Raw genomic sequence first — 26543 nt, 5'->3', positions numbered from 1 at the left:
TGTGTTGACCACATTCATTTGCACACAGACTAAATGATACAATGTGGTACTACTCTTTGCATAGAAGATCCAGGCGTTATGCTTCCCAACTTGTATACTGAGTACAAACCTCAGAGGGTTTACATGTAGATGGCGGCAGTACTTTCAGGTTTCGTTCAAATGATTGGCACTAATCACACTACCTCCTGAAAGAGATGCCAGGAACATTAGTCTCCGGGCACTTTTTCTTGCATATTGTTTATAATTCCACTGTGGTAAGTAAGCAAACTGCATTTGGGTTGCTATGAAAAGCACTCTCCAAACTGTTATAGCTCAGAAAAATGATTTCTTAAAACATTTCAGCATGATAACATTAAGTACCAATACACTTGACCTTCCTCCGTGGCAGAAGTTAAACAAAACGGAGAGCAAACAATACGAAAAATGTTTTCTCACAGAGGAGATAATTTACTGTCACAGTGCTGAACTCGGTGTACTAAAAGAACAGACACGGGCCGGTACGTCATGTCATGTCAATTGCCTTAAGCCTTGTAACGCTTAGACACTATCCATAACACAAAAAGTCAGAGTGTAGTATCTGAATTTGGGAACTAACAACGATAAAGTTTATTAATAGCCAAATCCAACTTCATAATGTACGTATGTTCTTGATCAGTTTTGTGTGGTATAGTGCTGAGAAGTGAATCAATATTTCAAAACATCGTTATTTATGTGCTAGCGAGATTATATATATACTAACAAAATAACAATGTTGGTAGGAAATAAATAGAACCCTTTTACCTTATAAACTATGTTTTTTCTTATGTAACTTATAACGCGTTAACAAATTTATTTTTCTCCTACATTAGTGCTGACTTCTTCATCTGAAAATGTTATTTAATGAAAATTGCTTCATCAACTTATCATTTGTATGCCGTGTAGGAGTTAGCTCTGCTAGGTTAGTGAAAAACCCAAATCACTTTAAGCTTCCAGGTATCTGTCGTTACTATTGGAAAGATGCTCAATGGGAAAAATATTCAAGTCGCCCTAAAATATTAAAATTTGTATTTTTTCACGCAAACAAAGTAAATCAGTAAAATAAACATTAAGAAGACTCGACAGAATGATATAAACTACTATAAAATAGGTGAGAATGTCGAAAAATGGTTAACTTACAATGATAGCAGACAACGATACCATCAAAACTTTTCCCCCGAGAAAGCTTGACATAACGTGACCTGATGAGCCGTTGATGACCAGTTTAAACGTCTTGATTTGAAGTGGATTGTGGAATGTTTTTACGTGATATAACGGCCAGAGTGAATGAAACATCGTAATTCTTATCATCTTTGGTACCACCCATTTGGATCGTAACTCCGTTATCTCTGATCCCCACATTAGTTCATTTGGCCGTAGGACGCGTGGCTGTAAGAGGTAAGATATGTCAGTAATCGTTTTGCATCCGTTGTTGTGTATTATTAAAAAATGAAAGAAATGTTGTGGTCAGTGCCCCTATTGTAGTTTTAGCTATAATGATAGAAAGTAACCTTTTTCTGTGTTTTTCAGACCAAGATGGGTCGGCGGCCAGCGAGATGGTGAGTGCCTAAGATATGGTCATTATTACTGTAGTCTTGTGTTGGATTAGTATCTATATCTTAATATCACCGTAAAGGTTCTAATTTTTTACTGACCGTTTAAGAAATAACTACTGATTTACCAAATTTATTGTCCTATGATGTTTTAACCTTAGTCGATGGCATGTTGCACAATAAAGCGTAACCACACAATAGTTATTTATCATTGCGTCATTTGAAGATAGTTTAGCGTGCCTTGCGAGGGTGCTAAATTATTATTAAGTTTCGTTACCTTACGTATAACTGTTGTAATCGTAGTGTGGCCCCTTTATATGGAACTTGCCAAACTGTCAGTGCTAAGTAGCCTCCTGTTGAGTTATTGCGATGGAAGTGTTGTTAGTTTGGCACATGAACGTAGTCAGTGCTAAAATACATAGTTCTGTTTGCATTGTTGAGCTGGCACAGTTTATTAGCTAAAAATGTGGATAGATAATGTTTGCTGCGTTTTTACACTGAAGTCCTTCTGTGTGTTCTGCAGTGGCCTTTTTTTTCCCCCTCCAGGTTTTAAACAAGAGTGCAGGGCTTTCAGTAACAGCATCAATACCTTCATTGTTCAAATTTTACTTGTTACGTATCAATGTGCAGCTCTTTTGTTAGTGTTTTGTAATTTGCTTAGTAGTGGGTGAGATATAAGCTTTAAGATAGGAACTTTATCATTACGGAACTTGATATCTTTACGGATTGTCGGACGGTGTTGAATGACTGTGTTAAGCCTCCTTGGTATACTATGCAGATTTATAGCACCTGGCAAATTAATCTACTTATCGTTGTCCAGTCACTGATTTTTATTGTTTAGGTAGGCTACACAGAGCACAGAAATGTGGTAGCTGTCCTCCCCATAAGTTTTTGTTCTTGTGGGATTTACTTGTGGTGTGACAGGTGGTCTGTTCCTGGGTTTGTAACACCATATTGGTTGTTTTGATTGACTGTTACCCAGTGGGGTGCATGAGATGTAGCTGTACAGTTCCGTGGTAGAAGCTATGTATTGGACAACCCCCCATCCCTGCATTCTTTCATGATTTATGCACAGTAGCCCTATACGCATCAAAATACATGTTGAAGGCTTGTCCATTTTATGTATAGTTCCTGAATTTAAGTAATGGATTGTTTTTATAATTGTGTTAAATGTATATATGTGAACCACAGCTATTTATACCAAAATACCAAGACCTGCAACTATAAGAAATAAAACCAATACAGCTCAAAAATCAAATATCACTACATAAATTAAAGCACATTCAATACACCATAAATACACAAAACATCACAACTCGGATATAAACCCAGAAAAAAGATGGAACTCTGCTTAACCTCATGTTGCGACAAGTGCTACACTTCAGTCTCAATGATCAGTCCAAATAACTGGAGGATTTTAATGACAGACATGCCCTGTCCTATCTCCTACTGCAACACTGCATTGTTATATTCCATTGTCATATCCAGCAAATAAACAAAAAATAATTGATAACTCACTGAAAACACTTCTAAACCTTACATCCTGAACTACTTCACGCATCCAAGCTCAGATGAACCCAATATAACTTGACATTCAGCCAGTGCACGCCCGTGTGCGTTTATACACACACACACACACACACACACACACACACAAACTCATAAACTCCACAGTGCATTGATGTCATATGCATCGCTACCACTACACCTAGGGTCATATCGGATGGGTGGAATTGGATAATTCCTTTGGCCACTGTAGTGTTTCCAGAGTTGTGGGTGCATTGTTTCCATAATTTTGTCTGTATTTAATGTCAGTGTTTTCATCGTGTAGCTATTTATAATTGTGATAAGTTATTCAAAATTAAAATGTAATTTTGAAGTAGTTACATGAAAACAATTTATGGTGTAAGAGAAGTTACTTCAGTTTACACAGTTTATTTATCTTTCTTGTACAATCAAGTGTTGCTTGTCTTTCAGGCAATTGTCAGAGTGAGTAAATTTGTGAATTTTGTTTAGCCCATTTGGGAGGAAGATAGGGTTTTGAAAATGGCAGTGGTAAGCCAGATTCATCCTTTTTTTTCCCAAAATGTGTAATTTCCAATACTAGTCGTAAGCGTACAAGTTACATAGAGGACCCAACCTCCTTTTCCCTCCCAGCTACTTCTTGGTTCTTGGCCTGGTGCCAGAGTAGCTGAATTAATTGAAATCAGATGGCCTGTTTTGATAGTAACTTTCTGGTGGGCAGAACATGATTCAGTGTGTCTACATACTCACAAACAAAACATATGTAACAAGCAGAGTGAAAGATTGTGTGATGAACTTGGAAATTGTTCACTACAGATACTTTGCTTTGTTTTAATAGCAATTGGAAATGAGTAAATGCCTTTTCAAAATCAGGAATAGTTCCTCCTGCCAGCTATCTGAGAGTCTAGTTTGAAAGAAAGATTAATGTTAGCAACTCTACCTTCCTCTTTCTTGCCTATCATTCTGCTTGGAGGTACATGTATCTCTTAGTGATTTAATACAGTTACAGATACATGATAATGAATTTTCTTTAGTACTTTTAATGATGCAAATAATTTGACTTTATTACAGCTATCGCTACTGCAAAAATAAACCGTATCCAAAGTCAAGGTTTTGCAGAGGTGTTCCTGATCCCAAGATCAGAATATTTGACTTGGGAAGGAAAAAAGCAAGAGTTGAAGACTTCCCACTGTGTGTGCATCTTGTGTCAGATGAATATGAGCAACTGTCCTCGGAGGCACTTGAAGCTGGTAGAATCTGTGCAAATAAGGTTTGCTGAATTTTACAACGGGGCTTCAATTCAACTACATTTGCAGAAATGCCTAGTGGTTAACATAACTTTCTTTTGCAGTACATGGTGAAAAACTGTGGTAAAGACCAGTTTCACATCAGAATGCGGCTTCACCCCTTCCATGTAATTCGTATAAACAAAATGTTATCGTGTGCTGGAGCTGACAGGTAAGTTCACTGTTGTGGTGTTAATATTGGTAATGTCTGGTGAATGATTACTTCTGCTTTGCAACTTAAATAGGCAGGCTATCTAGTGTTTACTTGAACTAGCCATTGTGGGTTCTTCAGTATGGAAGATACTATGAGCTTCCATTTTAAGTTTGTAGAGAATGTACCTAAGGAATCTGCATGAATGACTGCCAGCATTCAGCACTGTCTGTAGCTTGGTATAGGTACTAGTCGGGTCGACAGAAGCGTCCGATCCCACGCGTCGGCTTTGACCCGTGACGTAAGGGTGTTGTCGTGTGTGACGTCATGACGGCGCGGAGTTTGGTTTGAGAGTGGCTGTCTCCAGTTCTGTTTTATCTTATTTTATTTACTTTTCTGATCTGTTCTATCTCGTGAGATTTCTTTTTAAATTTAGAAACACTTATTACTTATTTTAATTATCGGTTTCCTCGAATTTCTGTTTTAGTTTCTTATATTTCTTTCTGATCTGTTCGTTCTATCCCGTGAGATTTTTTTTTAAAAAGACAAAAAACACTAATCAGCTACTGAAGCATCTTTATCTTCTATGGGTTGCAGGGGTTACGACCCCTGGGGAGGTGGGTGGGTATTCATGCATGGCTGTCTTCACTTACGCGTTGTTGTAGCTACGCAAGGCGTCTAAATTTGTTTATATTTAGCTTGCCCCCCACCCAAAACACCCCATTTCCCGCGCTTGTCCCGTTAGTGTCATTAGGCTTCTTGTGGAAAGTGTGTGTGTGTGTGTGTGTGTGTGTTTTTGTTTCCGCCATATTTGTGACGTCATGGGTCAAAGCAGACGGGTGGGATCGGACGCTTCCGTATTTCCTACTAGTCATTTTAATTAGGGTGAGTGTCTACATTGGAAACACGAAATAAGTTTGATATTTTATAAGCCCACATAATGCAACTATTATCCTTCAGCTTACTGTCATAACTTTTGGTGCAGAATACAGAAATATCATAAATGAAGATCAAGAAGCATGTCCAAGCCACATTGTACTTTCAAACTTACTGAAAATTTTTGTCTTGACAGATTTTCGCCATCTTTTAACAAGGAATAGGTTGTGAGTAAACAGCACTGTATGTGCATTGTCTGTTGAAGATTTGGTGTAACATGCATTTCCTTACATATGTATTCATTGTTATCAATGTGGGAACTTGGCAGAAATGCTATACTTTTTTGCCTCTTTAACAATATGTATCATAACATTGCAAGCACTCTTTATAATTAACCACTGAAGAGTCATTTATGTCCATTAGAAATACTTTCCATTGTAGTTTTACTTAGTGAAGGTCCACAGCTCATGGCTAGTGTTGCTGTCCCTGGATCATAGGGTCTCTGTTTAAATTCCTGCCCGGGGACTGGGTGTTTGTGTTGTCCTCCTCATTTCATCATCATTCGTGACTGGCTGGATTGGATTATGTAAAAATTGGGACTTTGTACAGGCGCTGATGACCGTGGAGTTGAAATGCCCCACAAACCAAACACCACCACTTCGGTTAACATGCTTGAATAAGAAAATCTGAAATTCAGTATTTTTTTAGGAGTATGGTTTTAGTCTTGCCACTTTCTTGTGAAATTTCCCTACCAAATTAGGCACTGTACGTCAACTAAACATGCCACACGCAGTGCAAAGAACAAAAACAGACTATTAAGTTACTAGGGGTCGACAGAAGCGTCTGATCTCACGCGTCTGCTTTGACCCGTGACGTAAGGGTGTTGTTGTGTGTGACGTCATGACGGCGCGGAGTTAGGTTTGTGAGTGTGGCGTGTTTGTAGATGTCGGCGTGTTGTGGTTTGTTGTGCTCTCTGGTAGTATGTTCAGGGTTATTGTTTGTGTGGTGTAATGGGCTCAGTTTGCTTTTGCTCATTATCCAGAATTGTTAGAGTGTCGGCTGTGTTTGTAGTGTAATTCATTTCAGTGAGTTAACGATTTTGTGTGAAGGTTAATTTAGTGTTGTTCGCTGTACATTGCGTTGTAATTTTAGTAAAATTAATCTGTTGTTGTTTATGTTCACGAATGGATATGACGGATAAAATTAACAGTGCGCAGGTCAACGGAAGTGTTCGATCCCATTGTGTGGCTGTGTATGTTGATATTGGTATCGAGAGATGTTTTTGAGCTATGTAGGCCAAGGGAAGTGTTTGATCCTAACTTATGGGGTCGGGAGCTGCTGTTGAGCTATATAGGTCAAGGGAAGTGTCAGATTCCAGATATTATTGTGTTTAGTGGTATTTGTGGAGTTTTGTGATGATGGATTTTTTCATCATTTTGTGTGGTTTTTATGGGGGCGGGTGTCTAAATTTGTTTATATTTAGTTTGCCCCCACCCAAAAACACCCCATTTCCCCCGCTTGTCCCATTAGTGTCATTAGGCTTTTTGTGGAAAGTGTGTGTGTGTGTGTGTGTGTGTGTGTGTGTGTGTGTGTGTGTTTTTCGATGTATTTTCGTTCTTATAATGTGTACGTACCGACTTTATATGCGCCATATTGGAATCATGGTTTATGGTCGTTTCCGCCATATTTGTGACGTCGTGGGTCAAAGCAGACGGGCAGGATCGGACGCTTCCGTATTTCCGTTACTAGTTACAGGCATTGTCTGTAATTGGCTTTGGCAACAGTTTACAATGAGCTATACACATACACAGATATAAAGAATCAATAGTGGACTGTTCTGTTCACATTTGCTACACAAATGTACCTGTTTGAGTCAATATGATCAGACATAATAGTGCTGAAAAAAGCTTCTACTCAAACGTATTTTTCGTGCAGTTGTAATCGATGAACATTGTTATTACAGTAGGTTGTTAATGATTGTAGTGATAACAATGATAGCAAAAGTAATGATGATAATAATAAACAGAACTTCACTAAAGAAAATTTATTATTTTACTATTCAAGCAGTTTATATTAGGAACAAACATTTCCACCAAAAAGTCTTTCTCAACCATCTATCTGCCCATATTAACTTTCCTTTCTTCTTACTGACTGCAGTTTGGACACAAGTGGCGATGTGTGATTTACATACACATTTATTACACTTTTGACAAAACGTTTGTTTTATTGTCATTGCTTGAAGGAGAGACCTAATAGCACGTGCACATTTAGTGGTTTCTAGTTACTGATTTAGCCACACCTGCCACTCCTTCAGGGTCTTGGATGCTCCTGATCATTCTCAGAGAATCTTCTGTTCTTGGAAAATGTTTCCTTGATGCAATGTGCTTTGCAGCCAGTGACTTTCCAAGTTCCTCCAAAAATGTTCTCCATCTAGTCAATTTTCTTTCATTCCACTTGGGTCAGTCGAAGTCCACAAGACATATGCATTATAAGCAGCAATATCAAGAATAGTGTAGAAAACTATTATGGACCAACTAATGGTTTTTTGTTTTCACGTTTATGTACCTGTTAGTTGATGGTGTCTACAGCCTCTTTGATTGAATTATAATCTAAAATCATTTTTGACTTCTCGCCAGCCATGTCACTTATTCCCCCACCATGGTGGAGAGTGCTCATTAGTACAACATTCTTATTTCTCTTAGGTTTATAATTGACAACTGTAGTGTCATTTGCGAAGTAAAACGAAGAGCTGTGAACCTTCTTGTTGGTCATATTTTGTGGAAGCTCTGGCTTATTTTAACATGTGGTTCCTAACATTGTTTCCTTTTCTGAAGCAGCTGTCACAAATTGAATGATGTAAAAAAATTCACATTTTACATTCTGACCCCACAAATCAGAGGTAAGATCAGCAACTACTCTCCTTCCCTGATGTTTTCTGGTGCCAATCCACTCTCATTTCCTGTATAAATTTGGGCTTTATGATTTGCTGTCACACAGAATCTGTATCTTGAGCCCATATTTTGCAGTTTGCTTGGGATGTACTGTTTGAATGGACAGCAGCCTCTAAATGCTACCAGTGGCTTGTCGATTCCCTCCTAGAACAACTTCTAACCACTGGAAAATGTTTTTGGCTCATTAGATTGAAATGATTTGTTTACTGAGATGTCATGAATCGTCACTGGCTGGGTGCAGCTGAGTATGTGAGCTGCTTCCCTGCTCCCTCATTCATACTGCTTCTTCCCTTTCTATACCACTCCCCTTCGCTTGCAGTCAGTGCTGCAAACCTAACAGCTGCTGATGAGGTAGGGAGGTGTGAGGGGTGGTTTGTTTGTATCTGATTCTCAGACTGTTGACTCAGCGGCCGGAGACAGATGTCAGTGTGCATGAGTTGCTTGTGAATGATTGTGTGAATGTGTGTGTGCTCTTGTTTTCTGACAAAGACCATGGCCAAAAATTTAGTTGGGAGAGTGTGATTGTCTTTTATTTGCCTGTCTGCAGCTCAGTGATCGTCTTCACGGTGAGTTGCTACCTGTCCTCATTAGTATTGATTTTCAAAGTATTCAAGCAAGTTATCTGTTGCATGGATTGATCACTGCAGTCTCATTTCATCAACATGGTGTCTGTGACATGTAGATGGCTAGCCACACCAGTGGGCTTTCGTGATGGGCCAAAACCGCAGGCCATGTATCTGACAGATTGGGCCTGCTAATCTGAAGCCCAACATTTCCGACTAATGTGCAGGCTCTGCCCATTGGATGCAGTCTCACTGATCTGCCTGCAGGCCAGGTCTGTGTGTGGTGTAATGCGACAGATTTTCGTGGTTTATCCATGGACTCAGGACTGCAGTGCTCTTTGGCAGGCCAGAGGCCACTGGCAATGGATTTCAGGAATTCTGACCGTCTTACAGCAAGAACATTGTACAGTGCGGTATTTTATAGACATTTTATTTATTCTAGTACGTTTTGGTACTTTGTAAGTAGATTGTTTATTAGAAATGTAGGATGATAAGATGAAGAAAATTTTGGCAGTTTGTACACTATGTACTCACATATTTCATGAAGAAAAAACAAGCATACCTCAGTGGGTAATAACTGATAATAATGAATATAATAGAATCAATATTTTATTGGCAGTCACCTATGGTGTTGGGTTACACAACTTCCCTACCTTACACACTTCTTTGAAGCGGCCAACTTTTTTCTAAGGTTGTTTCTGAAATAGATAAGGTATTTTAAATTTGTTTTGTGACTCCAATGAAATACGTATTTTTGTCACCAAATGTTTCATTTTATTGAAATAAAATATCGGTGGTCTTCATGAAACATATCATTTGGCTTGCTTTCTCCGTCTAAAAACAGTTCACGGCAAAAGATATTGATGTTAGTACTCAAGATTTTTGCTCGCATGTTTAGAAACACAGAAGTCCTTGCATTTTTGTCAATGTATGTCTTTACGTGTGCTTGAGATCTCAAAATTTGCCCCTCCAGGGGGCCAACAGCTCTTTTATGGGTATGTGTGTGGTGTGCTCGGGTCCCTGAGCTATTGCAGCCTTTCCTTCCTTGTTCTCCTTTCTTTGACTTTGCCCCCTTCCTTTCCTTCTCTTGGTGTCCTTTGTCGGCCTAGCTATCCTCATGAAGTTTGCTGTGTGTGCCAGATGGGGAACGGCCCCCTCCTTAGTGTCTGTGGTGTGGGTTCCTTTCCTCTCTCACCCCACCAAAGCCCTTTTGCCTCCTTGTTAGGTCACCAGCTCGGTAGCCAGTCTGTGTGGTGGGGCTCTTATGTACCCATCTGGCTGAGTCCCCTGATACCACAGGAATCACACAGCTGGTACCTGTGCTGTGAATGCTTTGTGCAAGCATAGAAGGGGTTGCCCATTTTTTCGAGGCAGCAGAACTGGCTAAGACTGTCCTGCTAGCCAGCCATTGCTGTGGCTGGGTGGTGCCACAAGACAAGCCCCTGTTCAGAGTGGATGGTACCAGGGCAGAAGTTTGGCACAGAAAATGTGTTAAACTCTCTGGCCACTCATATGCAGCTGCGTCTTTTCCTTAAAGTAGTTCTGTCTCAGTTCCTGTTTCTGCCTTTCGAGCCTTACCCTTCTTGGATACACCCTGGGAGGAGGGACAGACATGCCGGCTTGGGACGAAACCCTTTCTGCAGTTCCTCGTCTGTGCGAGGATCGGCAGGGGGACTTTTACCATCACCAAACCCCGTTTCTTTGTGGAACATATCGAGGACAAGTTCGGTGAAGCTGAATCATTAAGATGACATGTGGCTCTCTCCTTATAAAGACACCTTCAGCCAGCCTACCTCTGTGCCTGCAGCTATTGCTCCTCGCAAGTCACTCAGTATGACACAGTATGTAATTTTCAATGGGGACTCCTCCTCGAGTTCGATGATGAACATAAGGCTAATTGGAATGATGTGGTGTTCATTTCGTCAGGAGTGTCATAAAGGCCCTAGGGACCATTGTGTAGACACTGGCACTTTCTTCATATCTGAGGTATACCTTGCCTGAGAAGGTAAAGGTAATAGTGGTCAAATGCGATGTGAAACCATACATTCCACTCCCCATGCGCTGCTTCCATTGCCTCAAGTTCTGCCACATGTCCTCACGATGCGATGCCTTTCCCATCTGTGGTGACTCGTGGCCGCCATTCTCCCCACTAACCAATGTGTCCAGTGTGCATGAAGGAAAAAATTTCAACAAATAAAGAACCTTGACCATCTCAGCTACTTCGAGGCCTGGAAGAAATTTGACAGACCTCATACCCTGTAATTCTCACCTCTACCTTTGCCTTAGGTACACTTTCCCCTCCTAATCCCCTTCCCCTTACCCCTCCTACTGCCCTTCCCTTTTCTCAACCTTGGTGGCTCCTGTCCTTCCCCCTCCAGTAACTGTTTCTCGTCCTCCTCCTCCCCAGCATTCTGGGGACAGGAAGTTTGCACCCTTGGGCTGAAGGAGAGACCCGCGCTCAGGGCCCCAAATCAAACTTGCTCTCTGTCCGATTTTGACATCATTGCAATCTTTTCCCTTACTGATAATGCCTCCTCCCTCCCTCTGAGGGAGAAGGAGCAGCAGCAGCACAAGTCAAAGGATGAGGCTTCTCATAGGGCTTTGCCCCTTCCACCTCATCCTGAATCACTCAGTTTTTATGGATTTCACCACATCCTCATTGGTGACTACCACTGTCCAAGGGAGGTGACCTCCCTTCGGCTTCTTTGTCTCACCTGGACTCTCACCACATGATAATCCTGTAAAATTGCAACGGATATTATCGCCGCCACCTGGTAATACAACAGAAAGTTTCCTCCTACTCTATTCTGTCCTGCTCTTTAAGAATCTCTTTCGTGATGACCACTCTCTTAACATTTCATGTTATTGGGCATTCTGTTCGAACTGTGTTGGCTGGGGTAGTGTCTGGAGGGGTTTTCACACCAGTTTCACTAGTGACTGTATCCCCCTTCATACCACCTTGGAAGTAATAGTGGTTAGTGTGTAGACGACTCTGGCAATCACGGTTTTCAGTGTCTACCTCCCTCTAGTAGGCATTTCCTCATGTTGAACTGTTTACCTTAATACAGCAACTCGCACCCTTATATCTCCTCCTTGGGGACTTAAGTGCATACCACCCCATGAGTGCCACTTTGTCGGGTAGGTGTCTTCTACTTGACCAACTTATTACAGACTTTGATTTGTCTCCTCAATGACAGTTCCCCTGCCCACTTCAGTGCCACTCATGGCACCTTTACTACTATCGACCTCACAATCTCCTCCTTTTCTTTCGTGGCTTGCGTACATTGGTCACCTTGTGACAATAATTTCATTGATGCGGTACTGCAGGGCATCTCTGCCATTATTCTTCATGCTGCTGACACTGCTGCCTCCATTCACAGGTCCATCATCGACCAGTACCACAGTGGACCAAGGACTGCCGACGGGCACTGCAGTGATTTAAACAACACCCTTAAAGACCAACTTCCTCCCTTTTAAACATCTCCAGGCCAAGTTCGTTACCTTGTAGAGTGGAGAAGAAGTGAGTGCTGGGAGAGCTATTTTTCCTTCCTGGGGATGTATGGCTCTTCATTGTAGGTTTGGTTCAAGCTCTGTAGCCTTCTGGGCCACCAGCAACAGTCAACTGTAAAGAGTCTTATCCTCGAAGGTGCTCTGTCTACTGACCCATTGATCCTTGCGGAACACCTCGTGACACACTTTGCGGCAGCATCAGTGTCTTCTTCCTATCCTGCCATCTTCCTCCAACAGAAACAGAGTTGAACAGGCCCTCCTGTTTCAACCATCATCAAGCTGAATCCTATAACAAACCCTTCACTGAATGGGAAATCTTGCAGGCTCTTACTTCAGATGACACAGCCCCAGGCCAAGATTATGTCCACAATCAGATTTAACACTTGTACATTATACATAGGCAATATCTATGCAGGGTCTTCAACCACATTTGACTCACGGGTGCCTTCCCCTCACAATAATGAGACACTATAGTTATCCCCGTCCTTATGCCTGGGAAGAACCCAATGTCTCAACTGCTACTACCGAATTAGCACGATGAATTTACTTGGTAAACTGCTTGAGAGGATGGTTAGCTTCAGATTTTGTTGGGTTCTTGAATCTCGGGGCCTTTTGTCACCACATCAGTGTGGTTTCAGGGAAGGACGATTGCCAACTCACCATTTACTCAGATTTGAAACTGCAATCCGACAGGCTTTTACTGTCGGCACCTTGTAACAGTCTCCTTTGCCCTATGTAAGGCATATGACATGCCTTGGCACCATCACATATTAGTTATCCTCCATGACTGGGGCTTTCATGGGCCCATTCAAATTTTTATTCGCGAATTTTTATCCCATTGACTCTTCAGAGTTCAGTTGGCATTCACTTAGCATACCTCGGATTCAGGAGAACAGTATCCCACAGGGTTCCGTATTAAGTGTCACACTCTTCCTCATATTCATCAATGTGCTTGTAACCTCTGTGGGCCCTCAGGTTACCCCGGAATTGTATGTCTAAAATTTTTGCATATGCTGCATCTCCCATTCGGTAGCGTCTGTTGAGTGCTGGCTCCAAGCTGCCATTCGGCAGACTTCTGCATGGGCTGTCTCCCTAGGCTTCCAATTTTCTCCCTCCAAAACACAGGTTTTGCATTTTTGTCATCAATTCATAGTATACTCAGATCCAGAATTTTATTTAGGCAACCTGCTCCTAGATGTTGCAGCACAGTCCTGTTTCTTGGGCCTTTTTTGATGAAAAGCTGACATGGCTGCCCCATATTCACCACCTGAGGACAACATGCATGCAGAAGCTTAGTGCTCTCCACTTCCTGGCCCACACATCTTGGAGTGCAGACCATGCTACTCTTCTCCATCTTCAGAATGCTTTGGTCTTGTCCAACTTAGATTGTTGTTGTTGTAGTCTTCAGTCCTGAGACTGGTTTGATGCAGCTCTCCATGCTACTCTATCCTGTGCAAGCTTCTTCATCTCCCAGTACCTAGTGCAACCTACATCCTTCTGAATCTGCTTAGTGTATTGATCTCTTGGTCTCCCTCTACGATTTTTACCCTCCACGCTGCCCTCCAATGCTAAATTTGTGATCCCTTGATGCCTCAAAACATGTCCTACCAACCGATCCCTTCTTCTAGTCAAGTTGTGCCACAAACTTCTCTTCTCCCCAATCCTATTGAATACCTCCTCATTAGTTACGTGATCTACCCACCTTATCTTCAGCATTCTTCTGTAGCACCACATTTCGAAAGCTTCTATTCTCTTCTTGTCCAAACTGGTTATCGTCCATGTTTCACTTCCATACATGGCTACACTCCATACAAATACTTTCAGAAACGACTTCCTGACACTTAAATCTATACTCGATGTTAACAAATTTCTCTTCTTCAGAAACGATTTCCTTGCCATTGCCAGTCTACATTTTATATCCTCTCTACTTCGACCATCATCAGTTATTTTACTCCCTAAATAGCAAAACTCCTTTACTACTTTAAGTGTCTCACTTCCTAATCTAATACCCTCAGCGTCACCCGATTTAATTAGACTACATTCCATTATCCTCGTTTTGCTTTTGTTGATGTTCATCTTATATCCTCCTTTCAAGACACTGTCCATTCCGTTCAACTGCTCTTCCAAGTCCTTTGCTGTCTCTGACAGAATTACAATGTCATCGGCGAACCTCAAAGTTTTTACTTCTTCTCCATGAATTTTAAAACCTACTCTGAATTTTTCTTTTGTTTCCTTTACTGCTTGCTCAATATACAGATTGAATAACATCGGGGATAGGCTACAACCCTGTCTCACTCCTTTCCCAACCACTGCTTCCCTTTCATGTCCCTCGACTCTTATAACTGCCATCTGGTTTCTGTACAAATTGTAAATAGCCTTTCGCTCCCTGTATTTTACCCCTGCCACCTTCAGAATTTGAAAGAGAGTATTCCAGTTAACGTTGTCAAAAGCTTTCTCTAAGTCTACAAATGCTAGAAACGTAGGTTTGCCTTTTCTTAATCTTTCTTCTAAGATAAGTCGTAAGGTTAGTATTGCCTCACGTGTTCCAACATTTCTACGGAATCCAAACTGATCTTCCCCGAGGTCCGCTTCTACCAGTTTTTCCATTCGTCTGTAAAGAATTCGCGTTAGTATTTTGCAGCTGTGACTTATTAAACTGATAGTTCGGTAATTTTCACATCTGTCAACACCTGCTTTCTTTGGTATTGGAATTATTATATTCTTCTTGAAGTCTGTGGGTATTTCGCCTGTCTCGTACATCTTGCTCACCAGATAGTAGAGTTTTGTCATGACTGGCTCTCCAAGGCCATCAGTAGTTGTAATGGAATGTTGTCTACTCCCGGGGCCTTGTTTCGACTCAGGTCTTTCAGTGCTCTGTCAAACTCTTCACGCAGTATCTTATCTCCCATTTCATCTTCATCTACATCCTCTTCCATTTCCATAATATTGTCCTCAAGTATATCGCCCTTGTATAAACCCTCTATATACTCCTTCCACCTTTCTGCCTTCCCTTCTTTGCTTAGAACTGGGTTGCCATCTGAGCTCTTGATATTCATACAAGTGGTTCTCTTCTCTCCTAAGGTCTCTTTAATTTTCCTGTAGGCAGTATCTATCTTACCCCTAGTGAGACAAGCCTCTACATCCTTACATTTGTCCTCTAGCCATCCCTGCTTAGCCATTTTGCACTTTCTGTCGATCTCATTTTTGAGACGTTTGTATTCCCTTTTGCCTGCTTCATTTACTGCATTTTTATATTTTCTCCTTTCATCAATTAAATTCAATATTTCTTCTGTTACCCAAGGATTTCTATTAGCCCTCATCTTTTTACCTACTTGATCCTCTGCTGCCTTCACTACTTCATCCCTCAGAGCTACCCATTCTTCTTCTACTGTATTTCTTTCCCCCATTCCTGTCAATTGTTCCCTTATGCTATCCCTGAAACTCTCTACAACCTCTGGTTCTTTCAGTTTATCCCATCTCCTTAAATTCCCACCTTTTTGCAGTTTCTTCAGTTTCAATCTGCAGTTCATAACCAATAGATTGTGGTCAGAATCCACATCTGCCCCTGGAAATGTCTTACAATTTAAAACCTGGTTCCTAAATCTCTGTCTTACCATTATATAATCTGATACCTATTAGTATCTCCAGGATTCTTCCAGGTATACAACCTTCTTTTATGATTCTTGAACCAAGTGTTAGCTATGATTAAGTTATGCTCTGTGCAAAATTCTACAAGGCGGCTTCCTCTTTCATTTCTTCCCCCCAATCCATATTCACCTACTATGTTTCCTTCTCTCCCTTTTCCTACTGACGAATTCCAGTCACCCATGACTATTAAATTTTCGTCTCCCTTCACTACCTGAATAATTTCTTTTATCTCGTCATACATTTCATCAATTTCTTAATCACCTGCAGAGCTAGTTGGCATATAAACTTGTACTACAGTAGTAGGCATGGGCTTTGTGTCTATCTTGGCCACAATAATGTGTTCACTATGCTGTTTGTAGTAGCTAGCCTGCACCCCTATTTTTTTTATTCATTATTAAACCTACTCCTGCATTACCCCTATTTGATTTTGTATTTATAACCCTGTAATCACCTGACCAAAAGTCTTGTTCCTCCTGCCACCGAACTTCACTAATTCCCACTATATCTAACTTTAACCTATCCATTTCCCTTTTTAAATTTTCTAACCTACCTGCCCGATTAAGGGATCTGACATTCCACGCTCCGATCCGTAGAATGCCAGTTTTATTTCTCCTGATAATGACGTCCTCTTGAGTAGTCCCCGCCCGGAGATCCGAATGGGGGACTATTTTACCTCTGGAATATTTTACCCAAGAGGACGCCATCATCATTTAATCATACAGTAAAGCTGCATGTCCTCAGGAAAAATTACGGCTTTAGTTTCCCCTTGCTTTCAGCTGTTCGCAGTACCAGCACAGCAAGGCCGTTTTGGTTAATGTTACAAGGCCAGATCAGTCAATCATCCAGACTGTTGCCCCTGCAACTACTGAAAAGGCTGCTGCCCCTCTTCAGGAACCACATGTTTGTCTGGCCTCTCAGCAGATACCCCTCCGTTGTGGTAGCACCTACGGTACGGCCATCTGTATCGCTGAGGCACGCAAGCCTCCCCACCAACGGCAAGGTCCATGGTTCATGGGGGATTATGGAAGTCAATTTATGGCTCAGCAGCTCCTTCCACTCCGAAAATACTTGATCCTATTCACCATTGTGGGGTACATCTGGCTATTGGTGCCTTTCGCACCAATCCCCTTGACAATGTCCTCATGGAAGTGGGGATTCCCCCTCTACAAATACGATGAAGCCAACTCCTGGTTTCTTAGGCAATTGATATTCAGATTCCCTGACCAACCCGTGTTCTGTCCTCTTAGCAAGTGAGGGACATCTCCCTCCTGATCACTGCCCGCAGGTGGAATTGTCAATTGGAATGTCTCACTTCCCCCCGTCAGGATCTCCATCTCTGTTCACTGAAATTTTCCCCATGTAGTTCCTCACACCATCCCCCCCTTGGATGGTGCCTAGACCACAGATTAGGAGTCACCTCTTCTTGGGACCTAAGGTCTGTTGCACCTATGGTCTTCCAGCATCTTGTACATCCCATCCATCGAGTGAGTGCTACTATCTGATGGTTCTAAGAAGATAAAGTGGGATATGCTTCCACACCTTCTGGATTCGAACACCATTTATTGCCGGAATCATGTAGTGTGTTTACAGTAGAACTGCTAGCTGTTACCAGGGCCCTCCATTTTGTTACTCAGGTGTCGCTGCACATTTAATATGTACTGACCCATTGAGTAGCCTGTTACTCTTTTCATTCTTTGGTTTCTGCTATCCATGACCTTCTCTCCTCCTCTGGCCGTACTGCCTGCTCACTTGTCTTTCTCTGGGTCCCAACTCATGGAATAAACTCAGGGAATAAACTGGCTGACTGTTTGGCTAGATAAGCTGATACTCACCCTCCATTCCTGTTCATGACTCTGGCTATGGATATGTAGATCTGTCTAATCTCTTTGCCCAAAAGTGGAATGACATCTGGTGTGCTACTGCTCTCAGTAATAAACTCCACACAATGCAGGAGACTATTACAATTTGGTGCTCTTCCTTCTACTTTTGGGAGGAGTGCACTGCTTTATGCCATCTATGCATTGGTCATACCAGGCTCACCCATTGTTTCCCCTGCTGTGCAACAAATCACCCCCACAATATGCTTGTGTAGCCAGACTGATTGTATCCCACATTGGTGGAATGTTCCCTTCTTCTGGTCCTTCGTCCTATGTATAGTCCTTAAATATTAGCAGACAATTCATGGATGGTTGAACTGGTCCTCAGTTTCCTCCATGAAAGTGAAAGTGGTTAATTCCAAGTATAAGGTTTTGCTGTACTCCTGGAGCAGGGGTAATTTGGTTGTGGTTGGGGCCTCTTCACGTTTTCTGTTTGGGACCCCATGACCACTCCTCCATGGAAAGCTTTTTTCCAGTTTTTAGATTTGGTCTAACATTTTATGCCTTTTACTGTGTGAGTTTTTACTTGCTTTATAGTTTGACTCCCCTGACTGGATCCATCTACTTTTAGCAGACCCTCTTTCTTCTGTAACTATGGAATCATGGGACTGATCTTGGTCCCATAAACCCTCTCAATCAATCACTGTCAAAATTTGTCAGGGAAATATGCTAAAACTTATCTGAAAATCAGGGAATTTCAGATGGTTAAACTTGTGGCAACCCTATCATGCCCTGAAATGAGGGACATTCCATCAAATATCCTTCCCACCCCTCATAAACTAGTGCTCCATCACCCACCTACGTATCGTTAGTCCATTTGTTTGCCGCTCCCAACCCCAGACCAATATGCAAGACCTGTCCAGTACCCCATGCAGGTCCGGAGGTTAGAATAGGCCTGAGGAGTCTCTCACTTTTCGGTGCTATGAGTTCAGGTCCCGTTCAATGGTTTGACCTGCCACTCGAAATTCTACAGAAGTGGGGGCCATATGTGGAAGGATGCCTTACATGGTGCATGAGTTATCCAGTGTCCTTGGATTCAATCTCTTAAATCTCTGTCATGTCTTTGCATCACCACCTGCGATTCAACTATTTGGGCGAGGACACGTTTTGGGGTAAGTTATCTTCTTCCATTGTCTCCTGTCATCTTTTGCCCCCATGACAATATTGGATTTCTCTATGCCCAATATCCAACACGATAGCCAGTAAGTTGTGGTGGGGCCAACACATACCTATGGTAGCCCCCTGACAATACGGATTGCACTGCTGATGCCTGAGCTGTAAACTCCCCAGTGTTGCTACCGGTGCCTTAATCTATGCCTTTGAGGGTGATTCATTACCTGAAAAGGTCAAGGTGACGGTTTACCGCTGTGATATCAAACCATAAGTCCCTATGCAGTGCTTTGAGTGCTGGATGTTTGGGCACGTCTTCCCGCTGCACTTCCAGCACTGCAGGCGTCCACTGCACCCAAGTACTCTGTGCGCCTCCTCCCACTGGCATCAACTTTGGAGAGCATCACTCCCCCCTGCATGCCAGACTGCTCAGTATCCAAAAGGAGCAGAAAATCATAGAGTACAAGACCCTTGACTGGTTGATTTATACAGAGGCTAAAGGTAAATTCGGAAGATTATACCCCATTCGGTTGACGCCGACATAGGCTGCAGCCAAGTCACCAACGCCGTCCCAAGTGCCAGTGGCAGCCAAGTCACCAACGCCGTCCCAAGTGCCAGTGGATCCTCATTCTGTGCCACGAACAGTGAGCCCTCTGGGCCACAAGAAGACATCCACCCCCTTGATGGTAGGGGGCAAATCGTCTTCTGTTGCTCTCAAATCACTTGGTTCGAGAGCAAGGCCCCACAAACACAGGACATCGATCCTTTCCTCCCTGCTGGAGAAGCAACAACCTCCTTTTGTGTGGAGGGGTCCCTTTGCCTCCTCCCCCCCTTCCCCCCTATCCCAGGGTCCCCATTAATGCCATGGCGGACATTCGACAGTGACTAAAGGAGCCAAAAGCTGCTGGACGAAGAGGTTCATGGTCTTCCTCCGTGCTTGAAGCTGATTCGGATAAATCTTCCCAACAAGCCCCTAAAGAAGTGAGAGAGCAAGCAAACTAAGCAGCAGTCTAAGAAACAGGACCCTCTGGTGGCCCCAACACAACCACTCCCTATCACTCTGCAATTGAGGATACGGTGGAGATCTTAGTGTCCCCTGCGGACCTGGTTCTCACTGATACCTCATCCACCATAGAAATGGCTACAAATACTCAATCGGTGGCAGCAGGTGATCCTGAGGCATAACGTGCCTCCTTGCGTGCTTCATGCCTTCCCAGCCTCACGATAATGTCATCCTCCAGTGGAATTGCGGCAGTTTTTTCCACCACCTGGCTGAGCTATGGCAACTCTTAAACCTTTCCTACTTTTGGGAGATTTTTAACACTGTTGACCCCTTGTGGGGTGGCATGGTGCTTACTTTCAGAGGCAGTAATGTCAGATTTACTGTTACAACTCCACCTCTGCCTCTTAAATACAGCTGCCCCCGCACATTTCAGTGTGGCACATGGCACATATTTGGCCATTGATCTCTCAGCTTGCAGTCCTGGTCTTCACCCATCTATCCACTGGTGAGCACATGACGATCTGTGTGGTAGTGACCACTTCATCGTCCTGTCACTGCTCCGGTGTCAGGCCCACAGATACATGCCCAGATGAGCTTTACACAAAGCAGACTGGGTCGCTTTCACCTGTCACCGTTGAATCTCCCCTATGTGGTAACATCAATGTGGTGGTTGAGCGGGTAACTACAACGATCATTTTGGCAGCAGAAAACGCTATCCCTCGTTCTTTAAGGTGCCCTGGCCTAAGAAAGTCCCTTGGTGGTTGCTGGAAGTCGCTGAGACAATTCAGGAGTGTCGGCGAGCTCTACAGTGGCATAAGCAACACCCTTCTCTGGAGCACCTCATAGCCTTTAAACAGCTGTGTGCCGGTGTTCACCAGATTAACAAAAGACGGAAACAGGAGTGTTGGGAGAGGTAAGTCTCGACCATCACGTGCCATACGTCACCTTCCCAGGTCTTGGCATAGATCAAATGTCTTTTTGGGTACCAGTCCCCAACAGGTGCCCCCGTGTTACCATAAATGGCGTGTTATCTTCCGCCCCAAATGTGATTGCCGAGCTGGCAAGGAAGGTCCTTTCGTTCACTACACGCCACAGTGAACCCTATAACACCCTATTTACAGATTGGGAACTCCTCAGTGCTATTGCACATTGTCCCGATACAGCTCCTGGACCAGATCAGATCCAGTTAGATGATTGAACACCTCTCATCTGACTAAAAGCGACATCTCCTCGGGATCTTTGACTGGATTTGGTGTGATGGCATCTTTCCATCGCTCTGATAATCTTGTGTCCTCGAGTCTGCCATCCGAACAGCCTTTTCAGGACAGCAACACCTTGTTGCTATATTTTTTGATTACGAAAAGCGTATGACACCACCTGGCGACATCATACCCTTGCCACATTACACTAGTGGGGTCTCTGAGGCCCACTCCTGATTTTTATTGAGAATTTCCTGTTGCTTTGTAGTTCCCGTGTTTAAGTTGGTGTCTCCCATAGGTCCCCTCATATCCAGGAGAATGGGTTCCTCCAGGGCTGTGTATTGAGTGTATCCCTATTTTTTGTGGCCATTAATGGTCTAGCAGCAGCTGTAGGGCTGTCTTTCACCCTCTCTGTATGCAGACGACTTCTGCATTTCGTACTGCTCTACCAATACTGGTGTTGCTGAGCGGCATGTACATGGAGCCATCCACAAGGCGCAGACTGTAGCCGACGGCTTCCTGTTTTCGGCCGCTAAGTCATGTGTTGGGCACTTGTACTGTACTGTTCATCCGGAACCAGAACTACCTTACTGACGATCTCCTCACTGTAGTGGAGACATATCGATTCTTAGAACTGGTTTTCGACGGATGATTGACTTGGCTTCCCCACCTCTTGTCAGCTTAAGCAGAAGTGCTGGCAGCACCTCAATGCCTCTGCTGCCTGAGCAACATCAAGTGGGGCAGATTGCTCTATGTTGCTGAAGCTCTACAGAGCCCTTCATCAATCCCACCTTGACTATGGGAGTGTGGTTTATGGTTTGGTGGCACCCTCGGTGGTGTTTACTCGACCCAGTGCACCACTGTGGTGTTAGACTAGCGGCGGAAGCTTTTAGGACAAGTCCCTCCATTGCAGGTCAGGTGTGCGTAACTGTTCACTAGTCATGTTGCACACGTCTGTAGTGCACCTGCACATCCAAATTACTGTCTCCTTTTCCCATCCACAGCAGTTCATCTCCCACATAAGCAACCCAGGTCACGGCGTACAATTGCAGTTTTTGTCCGATCCCTACTATCTGAACTGGTGTCCTTGCCTTTACTACCTATACTTGAGGTCCATTCATTTACACTTAGGCTGGGCTTTGCCTGGACTTTTCACATGGTCCACAGGACTCAATTCATCCCGCAGCTATCCACTGTCACTTCCTCTTGATTCTTGACATGTACCAAGGCCATGAAGTGGTGTACAGACAGCTCGATGGCTGATGGTCACGTCGACTTCACGTATGTCCATGGAGGACATATTGAACAGCATTCCTTGCCCAGTGGCTGCAATGTTTTCACTGCAGTGCTGGTGGCTATATCTTGTGCTTTTGAGCACATCCGTTCATGCTCTGGGGAGTCATTTCTTCTGTGTACTGACTCCTTGAGCAGCCTACAAACTGTCAACCAGTGCTACCCTCATCCTTTGGTAACAACCATGCAGAAATTCATCTATGCCCTGGAGCAGTCAGGTCATTCAGTGGTGTTTGTGTGGACCCCAGGACGCGTCGGAATCCCAGGCAACGAACTTGCTGACAGGCTGGCCAAACAGGCTACATGGAAACTGCTTATTGAGATTGGCATTCCAGCAACTGAGATGCGTTCGTTTTTACACTGCCAGGTTTTTCAGTTTTTACACTGCCAGGTTTTTCAGCTTTGGTGACAGAATGGCATAGTCTCAGTATGCACAACAAACTATGTGCCATTGAGGAGACTATGGCACATAGAATGTGTGGCAGTCCACCATGTGGGTCTCTTGCAGGAACTGTGGTTCTGTCGGCTCTGTATTGGCCTCACTTGGGTGACCCACGGCTACTTCTTGTGCTGTGAGGACCCGCCTCAGTGTTGATGTGGCGACCAGTTGTCAGTGGTCCATATTCTGGTGCACTGTCTGAGTTTGACTGTCCTGCGACAAAATCTTCGGTTACCAGACTCGTTGCCGTTAATTTTATCTGACATCACCTAATGACAGTGGCCCATATTCTGGTGCACTGTCTGACTGACAGCCCTGCGATGAAATCTTCGATTACCAGACTTGTTGCCACTAATTTTATCTGACATCAACAGATTTAGTTTTACGTTTTATTTGTGAGGGTGGGTTTTATCATTTGATCTAAACTGATTAATTCACAAACAGCTACTGCTAGCTATGTAAATGAAGTGTCAAAAAATTCATCTCTTCAAGGCCTCACTATTTTGGGCATCAAATATACCTGTCAAAGTCTTCCTTTGAATTAACACTTACATTTAGGACACTTCAAGAATGGAAGATTCTAGGAACACAAGTGAGGTCAGTAAAATCATAGTATTTGAATAAAACTAGAAAATAAAAAATGAGAGATTTGTCAAATATTTTGTGAAATAACTTGCAAAAAAAAAAATTGTCTCTTGAATGATGCTTGAAATCATGTAGATCAAATAAGGTGCATCAAATGTTTCTTTAATCAGTTTTATTTCACACTTTTGGAGAAATGATTTAAGAAAAAGATTGATTTTTTTGTTTTTAAAAATTTTGTCTTATTTATGCTGACCATTTAGATTAGTTTAAACACTTGGCATGAACATTGACTGGTGATGAATTACATTCCCAACAATCATCAGTAAAATTTCATGATTGTTCAGTGTGATTTATTAGAAATTTGATGTGTGTGAATACTGTGTAGCATATACACTAAAAATATACTTTAAGATGCAGTGTAAAGGCTATTGGGAAAACATAGTACACAAAACCAATGATTGTACTTGTCACTTAAAATTTAAGTAGTTGGGCCAAACTCGGGATGTAAGATTCAAATTACACGCCAGTCATTCCTCCATACCATGAACAACCTGTGGCAAAAGTGATTTGTTTTATGTATTTACATTAGTCACTCATTTTCTGCATTTATGTTGAAAGTTCTTGATCACTTATTTTTAATTCATTGATGAGATAGTCAAACGTATCTCCCTTCATATGTGTATGTTTGAAGTACTTTACTGGTGGCCTTTGTAGTTTGATATATTTATGTTCCCAATGAAGATTCCTCCTAAATTTCTTGTCAGTGCTCCTTTATCACCTTATTTTCCAAAGTAAAGTTTATTTTGTTGCTTAACTGCTGAGTTACAATATTCCACAATTTATAGGTGCTGACTAGTAAAACAACTGGATGGCTCTGGTAGCTGTCATTTAGTGGGAGTTCGTGCTTTGCACGTAGGGGACAGTGCATATTGCTCGATGCTGCTGCTTGTAGCTGGAAGTTTGCATGTCCAGTTGTTGAGCACTGTCACTTAACGTATGATGTGGCCATACAGCATTTCCTATGCTCCCATAATCATCCTGACCTCAGTCTCAGGTAACCCACTGTCCCTGCACTCTCCATGCAAGTTCCCCCCTTCCCCCACCCTGTCACCCCCTCCCAATTAACATCAGATTCGTTTGAGTAAGTTTATCACAACCAAGTGTTTTTCAACAAATTTTGAGAGATTGTGGCATTAGCAAAGCTTCATCTCAATTGGTTTTTGTGTTCTACACCACAAGCTAAGTGCAAAGCTGGATCATATTAGGTCAGGAGTAGCAGCTTGCTGTACTTATTTTTCACTCTCCCCTGCCCTTGCATGAGCTTTGTTCCACTTACATTTATTATCCGTATGTTATTTTCCAACACTGAATAGAGTTTGAGTTAAATGATTTCAGGGTCGCTGTATTTATCTGAACTGAATCACACAATTGCTCAGTTTGTCTAACCTGATACTACCTCCTAGTCTCAAATGTAAGAGGTGCACTGTCTCAGTATTTGCTGCACTGTGTTACTTTATTAAAATAAAAGAACCTTTTGAAACATATTAATATTGAAGTGTGCAATGGAATGGGCAAAGGGAAAATCAACTGAACACTCTAGTGTACGTAATTAAGAAAACTATTCCACAAATTAGAATAAATGTGTGGAACACACATTTGAATGCTATTGATGTTCCGAGCTCTTATGCTTTAACCGTAATAAGACATTTATCCAGCAAGTGTACGCAGGTATCAGTTTTAATGCTGAAATTGTGTAGAGAGAATTGAGACCTATGGGAGAGAATCTGTTTTGATATGTACTCTTGGAGGGGGAGAGTGGTTTAATTACATAATCAAATTTTTGTGACAGTAGTTCTAATGGGGCAGGAGGTGTGTAATAATAGGGCAAAAACAATGTAACATCAAGTAATGAGACATACTGGATTAAATGTGGTAGAGGTGGATGTAGGCTGCAATCAATGGCTACTAAATTGACAAATGGTAGCAAGCTGGGACTCTCATGTGAGCAGTTACATACTCTTGAAGTGGGACATATTTTTTAACATTTATATATTGTTTGGCAACTTTAGTGAGTATTGTGTGGTTATATTTCTCACTGATGCATTTTTGGGAAACCTAAGAAAGTTATCCATAGAGTTGTACGTGCTGTGAAATATTATTTACAAGTACTGTGAAATTTTAAAGCATTACTGTGACGGTGAAATCTCATTTTGGAAGTAGTGTAAGAAATTGTGAAAAATAAATGTATTTGTTGATAAAGAGCTTGGAAATCACAATAATATCTTTACTCCCCTGGAGTTTTACAAAATAGCTGTTTCTGCCAGTCCTGAATTCATACTTCAAAATGGACTCGTACAAGAAGTTGTGTGAATGAGGCAACTACAGTTCGTACTTGCAGGGTGGCAATAACATTTTGCAGTCTTATATTTTACTGCATTGTTTGGGTTGTAGAAGGCTCTAAATGTGCTAACTATTGAACAACTGTATTTAGGCTCCAGACTGGAATGCGTGGTGCATTTGGAAAACCTCAGGGCACAGTGGCTCGTGTAAGAATTGGTCAGCCCATAATGAGTGTGAGGACAAGTGATCGTCACAGAGCTGCTGTGATTGAGGCACTCCGCCGTGCCAAATTTAAATTCCCTGGTCGCCAGAAGGTAAACAAAACAACTTCAGTGATACGTTGACATTTTGTTAATACCATAATCTGTGTTTCTTGTTCTAAATGCCTTTTAACTTTGCAGATCTATGTTTCCAAGAAATGGGGTTTCACTAAATATGAGCGTGAAGTCTATGAGAAACTTAGAGATGCAGGAAGGCTTGCCAGTGATGGATGTAATGTGAAATACCGCCCGGAACATGGGCCACTTGATGCTTGGAAGAAAGTTCAAGTAGAATTGGCACAGATGGCTTAACTCAAATTATATGATCTTTGAATGATTAAAATCTTTGGAAACCTGAAA

The 26543-nt window shown here is 42.4% G+C and overlaps 1 protein-coding gene across 1 annotated transcript; it reads left to right on the top strand.

Moving 5' to 3' along the window:
* Nucleotides 1–1301: 1301 nt before the first annotated feature.
* On the top strand, nt 1302–26543 carry LOC126194900 (60S ribosomal protein L10). Its single transcript, XM_049933259.1, has 6 exons — nt 1302–1413; nt 1546–1574; nt 4164–4362; nt 4444–4550; nt 26075–26237; nt 26325–26543. Exons 2-6 carry the CDS (start codon nt 1552–1554, stop codon nt 26493–26495), a joined length of 663 nt encoding a protein of 220 aa, XP_049789216.1. The 5' UTR covers nt 1302–1413; nt 1546–1551; the 3' UTR covers nt 26496–26543.

This window comes from Schistocerca nitens, chromosome 1 (genome assembly GCF_023898315.1).
Source record: "Schistocerca nitens isolate TAMUIC-IGC-003100 chromosome 1, iqSchNite1.1, whole genome shotgun sequence".
In the NCBI taxonomy this organism is placed as follows: domain Eukaryota; kingdom Metazoa; phylum Arthropoda; class Insecta; order Orthoptera; family Acrididae; genus Schistocerca; species Schistocerca nitens.
The sequence above is the reverse complement of the archived record's forward strand: the minus strand, read 5'-3'. Positions and strand labels throughout refer to the sequence as shown.

What these genes read in the sequence shown, in the direction of transcription:
- LOC126194900 (XM_049933259.1), top strand. Translation starts at nt 1,552, where the DNA reads ATGGGTCGGCGGCCAGCGAGATG. An exon ending in GGTCGGCGGCCAGCGAGATG is followed by an intron (nt 1,575 to 4,163) that starts GTGAGTGCCTAA and finishes ACTTTATTACAG; the next exon opens with CTATCGCTACTGCAAAAATA. An exon ending in GTAGAATCTGTGCAAATAAG is followed by an intron (nt 4,363 to 4,443) that starts GTTTGCTGAATT and finishes TTTCTTTTGCAG; the next exon opens with TACATGGTGAAAAACTGTGG.